Below are 11,970 nucleotides of genomic sequence, written 5' to 3'. Positions count from 1 at the left end.
CCTCAGCAGGTATAAAAAGCGCTATATAAATGCAATTTAGAATTACAATTACATGCTTAAGCGTTGTGATGCTTACTGCACTGCACGTTTCTGAACCTCACACACCTCCGCCAACAAATCCCCAAATGGTGATTCTACACACAATATTCTCCGAACCATATACTGCAGAAGGGTGCCCTGGTATTGATGCAAATTGGAGTGCTTTGCGGCCTCATCAGGTGTACAAAGCGCTATATAATTGTGACAATACAATACAATAAAATTCTACACAATAGTAATGACTGTATTGAAAATTGCCATGTTTAAAAATGTTAATTTGAACTATAGCGTGGTTCAACTTCAGAAAATGTCAATGCATATGTAATCCATGTCCTTTGGCAGAGAATTTCAGACACATTCTTTTAAGGAAAAGAAAGTTGCAGTACAAATCTTTATGACGTTTAAAATGTTGCCAGGTACATTGCCTGTGTTTCTTCCGAATGTGTTGGATTAAAAAAAATATTTTAAAATGATTTGTCAAAGCACATGCGAGTCTTAATGCTGACTCGCTTTAACAAAAAAAGTGCTCCTAAAGGAAAACAACACATGCTGCGTGGTGCAAAAATGCCAGCATCCAGACAATCTCCATACAAGAGCTATGAATCAAAGCACGTCACGTGGCTGAGGGGAGGTGCTGCTCTGGCCCCCAGCCAGTGGCAGGCGCTGAGAGGCGGAACACACCGGGCACGAGAAGCCTAGTATGAAGGGAGGACCTCCGAATTGTGGTACCTCTGTTTGGATCTGCAGGAATGCGGGATTTAGCTGTCTCGCCGCAGCACCAACGCGATGCCTGACGGTGGAACTGTCACGAAGCGGACGCTGCCTGCTCCGTGGTAGAGAGGCAACAACGGGGGAACATGGCCTGCGTTTTAAAGGTACACCTCTATCTGTTGCTTTAAATTATTTCTACGGAGGAGTCTGTTGTTGCTATGAAACAGGCATCCGTTATTGGCTGCACCCTAAAGAAGGGGTGTGTTTTTCGTTTTGTTGTAAGAGACATGGAAACAAAACATGTGTCCAGCTGTGCGGGTTTCCTTTCCTGCATTGTCAAGACTGCAGGCTGTCAGCTTGTGGCAAATGTGTGCAGAATAACGGCAGAGGAAGAGCGAGGGCTTAGACGGGGAGTCCTAACTTTCAGACCCAATACCCGACCGATAATGAACATGAAGTTAGCTAGCAGCTTTTCGTGTGTCACAGTTTAACAGGGAAGTTAGCAGATCTGTGTCGAGGATTTTTTGTTTGTTTAAAACACGGATCATTTGACATTATGACTAATGTTCTGAAGTATGCTTGGGTTCATGTTTCATTTCTAAAGTAGAATGCCATAAAGCATTCGTCTTCAGATGAAGGCATTCGAGTTTTTTCAAACATATGTTTCTGCTGTACACTTTCCTCAGAGTTAAGGAAGGAAATCACCTCAGTTTGACTCCCGTGAAATTTCACCAGCAAGGAGAAAGTGTATGCATTACAAGAGAGCTGCTATTATATATGGCTCAGTGAAAAGCAATACAGCTGCACAGTGGTCTTAGATTGGGAATGGTAAATAAAATAGGTATTGGAGTATCTTGACGCATGTCTTACTCTGGATTTTTAATGATTATTCTTGGAGTCTGGATGCATGTAATGCCTTTTTCAAGAGTATGTGTCTTTTAAAGTTTCTTAATGATTCCCTCTAAATGTACAATGTAGTTGAATGTTCTCCAATCCTGTTTCCAAACACCTTGTTTAAAAAGGATTAAAAAGTTATTTAGACTGTGAAATAACTTTGTCTTTTTTGTGCAGAAAATATGTTGTTGTGGGACATCAAGTGTTGCTTCTGTAGCGTGATCTTTCTAACATAGTATAATTCAGTGTCACCAGAGTGGGCCTAATGCAAATGTTCACGTTGTTTGAGAGTTAATTATGTTGAGTAATTTAGCCACAGCTTGAGGTAGCAAAGATTACTCTTGGATTACTTCTTTCAGTCCTTTTGTAATGATTTACAATCCTATCATGTGATCTTGTGAAATTCAGTGTAAGCCTGATGGTTTTAGTTTCTGGTTAGTTGTGGTTGTTTTAAACCTCTTTACTAAAGCGATGAAGCTGTGAATATTCAAAAAGTTAGTTTCAAACAATTTTCACTGCAACATATTTTGGGTCACATGTTGCGTGATGTAGCGTTCAGTGATGCTATTGTGTTCAAAGTGCATGAGACATAATTTCTGTTATTCCTGTGGCTCCGACGAACCTAGGGCACCAGTCATTAATTTGATGTGTTCATATAAATGCTGAGTCAGCTAGCAATTTTTCTGCTAAAATAATATGATATTATGTGAGCAAATGTACCTTATTTTCATGGTGACACAATGTTTAAACTTTAAACTTCTCATGTTCATTGTATGTTATAAGCCTCACAACTGTCTAAAGTTTCTTTTTACGATGGAAACAAGTTTGGTATCAGGGTGTATCTTAGATAGTGTATATTAAACGCTAAGGTTACATGTATAATTGTTGTTTCTCTGTACAGGCTGATCTTGTGATCAGAGAACTGTAAGCTAGTGCAACAACACAGCTTGTCATAACAGAAGTAAACAAAAAAGTCATGGATGCGAACCATCCTCTGCTACTAGAAACTGTTAGCACCCAAGAGTTGGCAAAAATTGGGTTTTAAATCAAACACCCCAATTTACAGCTCGAACCCACAAAATCCTGATGGTGCTTTGCAGATTGGATAGACCTTTGCCACCGTGTTGCGAATGGAGCAAGGATAAAAGTCAAAGGTCATGAATATTAGCAATTGTCAGGTTCTATATTTACAGTCAATGATGAGAAGTTGAGTGGGTTTCCAAAACCTTTATTTTTCTTTCAGAAATTAGCATGGTTTTGTCATCTTTATTCCAGTTAGTCCAAATTACAGACATACCATTACATGTTGCTTAGTGACAGCATAAATTAAACAGTGTTCTATCCGGGAGATTTGTCACTAAACTAGCTAAAAGAGCCAAACCTATCCTAATAGAGAACCCATAAAGAGTTCCTTCTCGAAAAGAGTATGTCTTTAGGAGCATAGATAAAGCCTAGAACTTTCCATAAAGGGTCATTCCACACAGCTGCAGTAGCAACCGTTAAAATAAATCAGTAATGGAGGAATGATCATTGCCGTAGCATTGATCAAAAAGAGTCAGAATGAAGGAGGGTAATATCACCGTCAACAGTAGCTTATAGCAGTGAGGAGCAAGGAATGGGGTTTAAGATGGTATAAGAAGGGACTTTCTCGAAGTAGAGTCAAAAGGGGTCTCCGTAAAGTTCTCTCCCTCTCTCTAACTAGGAACACTCAATTATAGTATAAAAATGCACAATAATGTAATGAAAATGAGTAGGTGTATGATGCTTTAAGCCAATGGAAACCGTCTATCCGATGGTGTTGTTGACATCCACTGCTTCTCCTTCCGATTCCTACGGTAAACATGCAGGCCAGTACCTAGTAAGTTCAATGTTGCAAATATGGTAGCATGGAGGAAAGTTCTCCTGAGAACCTTCTTACCTAAGTTATTAGCTGCGTTCAGTGTCCCGCTGTGAATACAAAGGGCTAGTCAAATGCCCTGAAACAATCTACCAACAATGTCTTGGTTAAGCATACATATATTACATTTAAATTATTCTTCATTCTAACGGTCTATTCATTATGAATTGACAGCAAAGTTCGTTGCTAAAGCAGTATTGTTATTAATGGGGTTTCTGGTTGGCTAGGGTATACACCTAAACCAGGCAGAACCCACCACTCGAGTCAGGGAGTCAGGGCAAGGGAGTTACACACCCAAGATAACCCCTGCTCACCCCCTTGGTAGCTTGGCAGAACAGTCAGGCTTATCCCAGAGGCAATGTGTAAAGCATTTGCGCAACACACACACACACCAGTGACACACTAGGCACACCACAAAAGAGACTGCACAAAAGGTTATATTAAAAATATCCTTTGTATTTATACATAGATACACATTAGACCATAAATCACATAATCACTGCGCCACTAGGCGCTTGTCATCAAAACTGTATGTAAGACATTTAGACCACAGATAACATTAATCATTGGCCCTAGGGCAATTGTCATCACATAGATCACTGTGCCACTAGGCACTTGTTCTGACGTTACATAAGCCACAAATCACTTTGCCCTGTATGAAACCACTACATTAGACCATACTAACATGATCAATGATCACATTGCTGACTGGCAACTGTCATAACACCATAGGTAGGGCAGTACAATAACAACATAGGTGTATCCCAAGTCCAAAAATAGGGAGAGAGAATACATACATCATCAAAACTACAGTACTGCGCGTAGTGCACAATTTCCTGCAGCTACAATATAGACGGTTACCCCCTGCCTCAGAAAAGGGTGAGTGCAGGACCACCTGCACCACTTTTAGGGGAAATCCAGGCAATTTCTAATAACAAAGATGCCCCATTGGTGGAGAGACCTTACCTGGTCCTCCCAGCATTCCTATATGAACTGAAGTGCAGCTGCCCGCATTAACAATGCCCCAAGAGTGAAAGCTCCACTGCCCGCTCTCAGGCGGTGCAGTGCCATGTAGGTCCAGCAAAGGTGGGGGTGAGGCCCTCTCCTGGTTCCGGGAGCGTTCCCCAGCGCCGAGCCCTCACAGGGCTCTCAGTTGTCTTATGCCGCCTGCAGTGGAGCCTTCTCCCGCCTACCGCTCTGATGGTAGACCTCGCCCTGAGGTCTGCCAGTAATTCCTGGTTGCTGGGGCAGCTGCCATCCCTCAGTGCAGCCACGTTGGTCCCGGACTGCCTCCTCTCCCCTCCAGCTCTGGGGCTTTTACCAGGCAATGCCTCGAGCTTCCTTGAATATCTGCTCAGCCGCAAGTGGCTGGGCAGCACTCCCTCCGTACTTCTCCTGGCATCGGCGTTGCCCCAGCAATGTGAAGCTCCGCCCGGGGCTTCAATCAGCTTGTTCTGTTAAAACCGCGTGTGCTTCCTCAGGGAGAACTCCACAACACTGCGGTGCCCGCAGCGCCGATTTTCCTGTCGCTTGCCTGTGCCATCCCTGGCTGATGCCAGTTCTGCCCAGCACCGGGCCGATGTTCTTTGTGACTGCCACGTCGCTATGAGTACCTGCTAGGTGACGCTGAGGCCAGCATCATGGAGAGGGCATCGGGTGGGGCTCAGCCCCAAGACGGCCAGGGAACCCATGGCTCAGGGAAAGACTGGTTTTGGAAGCCCAATACACTGGGGCTCTCTGCCATTAAAGCCCCAGGTACTTTCCAGCAGGGTAAAACAAAGAAATTCCGATATAGTGAAGCACAAGGAATTTCCAAAAGCACGAGGAATTTTTAATAACTTGATAGCACCAGGGAGGAAGACTTTGATATACCCAAGTCTACTCAAAACAGGAGGCCAGGGCACACAAGCCCTTGGAGATTCTTTCCAAGCAGAATACCACAGCAGGTCAGAAAGAGTCAGTCCTTTTCCTTCACCATAGACAAAAGGAGCAACTGCAGGCCATCCCCACACAGCAAACAGCAAACAGCAAAGGGGCAGTACTCCTTCTTACAGCTCTTCAGCTCTTCTTCTTGGTAGGGTCCTCTTGTTCCTTGAAGTAATCTAAAGTTTTGGCGTTTTAGGTGTAAATACTCATACCCCGAAATGTCTATGTTTTCTTTGTGGGAAGGGTCTCTTAATCCAGTTCAAACCAGTCCTGTCCTCCCTGGTGCAGCATGACCACAGGGGGCAGAGACAGCATTGTGCAAAAGGAAACACAGCCTATGCAGGTGTAAGTACAATTTCTCCCACCACTCTAAATGCAGACCGGGTCTATTCAGCCCTGCAATGGGTCATCCGGGTAAGGCAGGACACACTTCTACCCCTGCAGTGATTGTCTAGAGTGAATGCACCTCTCATCTCCTGCAACTCACACATCCGATGCTGAATACACAAACAACCAGAGGCACACAGAATGGTAAAGTAAGAAAATGCCCACTTTCTAAAAGTGTTTTTTTTATACACACAAAGTATCTAGTTGCCTTGTTTTTGAATTGTTCAAAAGTAAACGAACGAACCAATACTCTTCGTTCATTAGCCCTTGTGATTTATTTCACTTTTCTTTATAGTTTTCAGAAAAATGTTTTTTGCATTTAAAGAATGTCTTCATAAAGGGCAACACTTAATTTGTGAACACATCACTATCAGGACATGTAACACATACCAGTACATGTCCTGCCTTTCACATACACTGCACCCTGCCCAGGTTAGGGCTTGGCAAGTGGGTGCACTTGCCAAGTCGACATGGCAGTTACCACCTGCACACAGACACTGCAGTGGCAGGTCTGACATACCTTTTCAGGGCTACTCATGTGGGTGGCACAATCACTGCTGCAGGCCCACTAGTAGCTTTTGATTTACAGGCTCTGGCACACTAAGTGCACTTTACTAGCAGCTTACCAGTAAATCAAATATGCCAATCATGATCACAATTTATACAGAGAACATATGCACTTTAGCATTGGTCACCAGTGGTAAAGTGTCCAGAACCCTATTGCCAACAAAAACAGGGTCAGAAAAATATAGGAGGAAGAAGCAAAAGGTTGGGGACAACCCTGCAAAAAGGGCTAAGTCTAACAAGTCTGATCTAATATGGTGTGATGAAGCAAAGAACATAAGCTTGAAGTCAGCACATTGTTTAGTAGGATGCTGGTGCTAGACACAATATTCTAAACAAATGTCTATTAAGCTGTGAGCAAAAGTTGAAAGAAAAATGGATTGGGCCTAGTTACAGAAGCACATTAGAAATGATAGCCTACTACATTTTTTTTTCCCTTCACAATATTTTTACTACATGTTTAAAGCAAGCACATATCCCCTACATGTGATTTACTTATGAATGATTTTAGCAGAGTTCAAATGCATTCTAAAGTGATTCTAACACGTTTCAAGCAGGCACATTTTCCAACATGTTATTTTTTCTATGCAAAATTATTTCTGCAAATAATTAAATGCATTCTAAGGTGAAATTCTAATATGCAGTGCAAGTCGAAATTTGATTTTAAAATGTATTTCTCACATATGCTTGTATTAATCTCAGTCATTGGTAATTACTCAGGACCGCTTGTCCTAGCATACCCTTTCTTGCTTTGAACCAAATGCTTTTACTGATAGTATTACTCTCTTGATTGATGCAGATGGGTTCTGTATGCTAAGACAACAAAGAAAAAACAAAGAAACAATACAAATCTTGTAAAACGTTCACAAATGTACACAAGAAATATACATACCATGAAATAGGTAAAGAGACTTCGTGCAGAAGAGCTAATATTTCTCTTAAAAATCTAAAATGTGTCTGCCTGCAGAGTGATGAAAGTTCCATGGATTAAACGTCATTCGGCGAGTAAGGTTTATGTGGCGAGATCCAATTAAATTGCTGTCTTATTTTATTGCATCTGCAGGTAAAATTGGCCTGTGATTTGACTTGGCATCTGTATCACTGTTAAAAACCTTTTGAAAATATATAGTTTGTGATTACTGTTACTCTACTTAGTGTAGCCCATTGATTAAGTCTTGTAGTTTTTTTCTTCCCTGTGTGCTTGTTGTGTGTCTTGTCTACCCTACTGTATATAAGTATTGTTTTGTGACAACTGTATGTAATGAATAATCTATATATTGATACCTTGTAATTTTGTTAGCTACGTTCCATGGATTATTAACATTAAACATTTTGTAATACAGTCATAAGAAACTTTAAAATTACACTTGAAATCCGAAAGTCTAAGGGGCAGAGTTATCATTCTTTCCCTAGGTGCATCACAGCAAGCCACCTCGCTGATCTGCGTGAAAGGGCAGAAATGTGCCATATTTATCATTGCACAACACATTCCTGTCCATTCCTGGTGCTGGCGCAGTTTTGGCTGTCTAGCACCAATCTGCAGGCACCCTTGTGTCATGGTGCAAGGGTGCCTGCATTGTAGGCAGGATAGTTTTTATGTAGGAAGGGAAACCTTCCTGCACCAAAACAATCCTGAGAGTCATTTTCCTCCTTCTATGGGTGCTGCAGAATGCAGCACATGTAGAACGAGGACAAATCTAGCAGAATTAAAGATATTTCTCCTTGTAATGGCTCACATGGGGAGGCATAGCATTTTGACGCATTCCCAGGTCTACCACTAATGGAAAAACTAAGAATGCTCCAAAATCCATGGGTGGATGCATTTGAACACCTACGCTCCACCCATGGAACGCCTCCCTGCAGCAGAGTAAGATGAGGCAGCGATTTGCGCTGCCTTGCATTACTGTAAATTTATCAAGCCTTATAGGGCCATGCAAGGTGGCCTTGCATGGCTTGATAAATCTCACTTAGGTTTTGCATCGCCCTGGGCCCCCTTGTGAGGCACAAAGCAGACGCAAAACCGTGATAAATTAAGTTGTGAATGTCATGTCAATAATTGCTGTTGTTCCACCAACACATGCCCTCAAGACTGTCAAGAAAGGCACTCCAATCTTGACATGCAATTCTTATCATTTCATTACTGGGAACCATTCGCCTCATACCTAACCTACAGCAAAAGCAATTCTGCCAGTACTGGGATCTACACTATTAAGGCAGTGCAGCTCAATTCTGACCTGGGATCAATGCCTGTTGTCAAGTCTCCTCTCTTCCCTCTCCTCTCACTGTAAAGCCAGAGTGCCCATCACACCACTATCTGTGCCAAAGTATCCATCATGGAAAAATATCCTCTCCTCATGTCCAAGCAAAGTTTAGAAATTAAAGTAAGATGACTTCACTTAATTATAATGTTGATGAGCTTGTTTAATGAGATACAATTAAATACATGTGACTAATTTTACTTTAATAATTCACTACTTTTCTATGACACAATAACTGGAAACTTTGAGAAGGAGTCAGATTAATGATTCAAAACTCCTTGACAGCAGGTCACCATCAGAAGTAGATTACCAATATTATAAATTAGCTCTCCATGCAGTAGCAGCAGGTGAGATGACAAAGTGTCGGGCGGGTGCTAAGTGGGGAACAGGGATGGGAAGGAGTCAAATAAAAAATAAAACACTTACCTGCTCGCTGCATCGCTGTCCTCACTTCTCCAGGCACAGGCTGCCAGAGTGCACTGTGGCCAGTCCTGACGCTGCTTTGATGCTGCTGAAACCCGCGTCAGAATTGGCCTCAGTGCCAGTGATTTCTTCTCCCACACAGACTGGGAGCCTGAGCATGCTCTCTCCAACCCAACAATGCAGCTGGGGTTGGAGAGAGCTTCATTTTGCATGTGGGTTTGGTCGGCCAAAGACGGCTGGCCAAACCTACATGCACAGTGAAGGCAGTGCCCAACACTCCACCTCCAGCTCCTCACCACCCTGGTCCCACCCCCAAGCGAAAAATAAAACGATAATAAACCAGAGTTTATTTTCGTTTTCCTTTTCATTTTTTCAGCTGGTGGCAGCAGGGGCGATGCACCTCCGCCGAAGCAGAGGAGCTGCTGCTGTCTTCATGTACAAGCAAAGCTGTCGCTCAAGAAGCATAGAACATATTCTCTTCTTAAAACAGAACTTTCCCTTAGTCCAGATGAATTTAGACTTGTTTCAAGGTTCTGATGGACATTTAGGGGCAGACTTACCAACATTTTGCACTGGATTTATATCATAAAAGTGACAGAAACCAGGGCAAAATGTTTATTTGGGACTTATTTTCCAGTTCAAAACTTTATTTGCCCACAAAAAAGGGCTTAAAGAACACAGAGTAGTGCTAGCATTGCTTGGCATTGGGGGGACATACCAAGGGTGGTGGTATATGAGCATTCCTTTGCAGCCACTATTGATTTTTGATGCTAAGCCAGTTTTTTCTAGGAAATGTAGACAAGACCTTGCATAAAAATATAATACCTCTTTGAGGTTAGTGTTAAAAAGGAGAAATGTTTGAATTTCTCCACATGCTTCTTACTTTGCATATGTGCTGCTGTCCCATGAGGGCAGGGTCACGACTGATTTCCTTATGGCTAGGTCTAAACTGGGGTGGCATGGTTAGCAAAAGAACGATGGATTTAACCCAGATCTCTTGACTGGGGGTGAATGTTTGATTAGTTCTGCATTCTTTGTCCAACATTTGTGTGTCTTTTGCTTTCGTGCACTATACAGCACACATCCAAATTGGAAACCTTTTTAAAGCATGTTTACGCATGGTAATTTGTACTTGAAGGGTAACCTTCCTGTACAAAACCTATGCTACCTATGACACAGAAACATTTGTACTATGACACAAAGATCTGTGCGAGGTGCTAGGCAGCCTGATTGTGCACCAGCTCTAGAGAGAGAGCAGGACAGTGCCATTTCTTAATCGATATGGAGCTTCCCTACTCCCTTTCGCTCACTCAGCTTAGCACAGCACATTAGGCTGCTGTGTTGCTGTGCTTGAGTCTTTAGTAAATTGACCCCTTATGCACATAGTACCAGTGCCTGGGAACTCCTGAAACAATTAGTAACTAAAGTTACTGCCTAAATCGGGATTGCAAATTATGTAGGAAAAACTGCTCCTTGGATTTTATCCTAGTAGAAATATTGCATGCTGAAAGTGTCTGGATTTTATTGTGAACAAAGGGGCCGCATTGTTTGAAAACTTACAGAAATGGGAGCACAAACATTTCTGCAGTTATTTGCCATTCTAGGCCCTGAAACTAGTAATTCTGGTTAAGATATTACTGGAACCGAAGTCTCACATAATTTGTGATGATGGTCTTAGACTTTTTCTGGCATCACTGCTAAAAGACAAAGGGGCATCTGTACAAGCCCCTATCACCATGGGAACGTCACTTTTTGTGACGTTCCCATGGCGATAGGGGCCTTGCCTTATGTACAACGCAGGTTTAAGCCACCTAACATGGCTTAACACTGCCTTGTGCATAAGTCACCCTTTCATGCTATGTTTAGCGTGAAAGGGACGTGGAGTGGGTGTTGCGGTAGGCGTTCCACCGCAATACCCATTGTATTTGACGCTGCCCCCTATGTACAAGGGTGGCTTACATAGGAGGCAGCGCCAAAATTAAGACCAGGAAAATCCTGGTATTAAGTTGGCGAAACGAGGAGAAATGCATTATTTCTCCTAGTTTTTGCTTTTTCCATGTGCTCATGGAAAAAGCAAAACGCCATGGTTTGTTTATGTACAGGAAGGTGTCCCTTCCTGTACACAAACAAACCTTTTTAAAAAATGCCATGTTGTAACTTTCATGTGTGCTGCTTGAAGCAGCACACATGAAAGTTACAAAATGGCATTTTAGGATTGTTTATGTGTAGGAAGGGTCACCTTCCTACACAACCAATCCTCCCCTGCATGCAGACACCCTTGCACTCTGGTGCAAGGGTGACTGCGTTGGTGCTAAGTTGTTAAACTTAGCGGATTCGCGGGGCAAACACAAGGCTGCACCACGTTCTTGTAATCAGGGTGCAGCTTTGTGTTTCCGAAGTGGCGGAGCGTGTCGTTAAGCCCAGGAGGATAATGCCATGCTCTGCAAATTCATTGTACATATCCCCCTAAGTGTGTCCATGTTCATGGCAGTAGAATCAACACTTACCTTGCACTCGAGAAATTCAACCAATATATAAAGATGGTAAAGCCTCCTCTTTTTGCAAGTAATGCCATGAATGTTCATGCTGATTTAAAGAGGGCAGTAGATCTGTTCTAAAACCTGAAGGATAGACGAATATCTCTTTTCTATATTTTCTATCCTTCCTGTTGGACTTGGCCCTTCTGGCCGGTTCACCCCGAAACTTTTTGCTTAATATTGTGACTTGGTTTAGTGATTTTATTGACTTCGGCGCACTTTACCGCTGTGTCCCCGGGTAAAGTGCGTGCGTGTTGTGAGGGTGGCCTGCCCTCCCATAGGAATGCATGGGGGAATGTATGTGTCCCGGTAGTTCCTGATGCGTGGGGTGTGC

General features: G+C 42.7%; 1 protein-coding gene across 1 annotated transcript in view; it reads left to right on the top strand.

The window, feature by feature from the left end:
- The first annotated feature begins 735 nt into the window (after positions 1-735).
- ST6GALNAC3 (ST6 N-acetylgalactosaminide alpha-2,6-sialyltransferase 3) overlaps positions 736-11,970 on the top strand; it is a 1,703,027-nt gene continuing 1,691,792 nt past the window's right edge. Inside the window, exon 1 of the mRNA XM_085602042.1 lies at positions 736-914. Within this exon, the coding sequence (XP_085458168.1) occupies positions 897-914 (18 nt within the window). The 5' untranslated portion in view covers positions 736-896. The remainder of the gene's footprint in view (positions 915-11,970) is intronic.

Source organism: Triturus cristatus, chromosome 4_2 (assembly GCF_964204655.1).
Source record: "Triturus cristatus chromosome 4_2, aTriCri1.1, whole genome shotgun sequence".
Classification (NCBI taxonomy): domain Eukaryota; kingdom Metazoa; phylum Chordata; class Amphibia; order Caudata; family Salamandridae; genus Triturus; species Triturus cristatus.
This window is presented reverse-complemented; position numbering and strand designations above follow the sequence as displayed.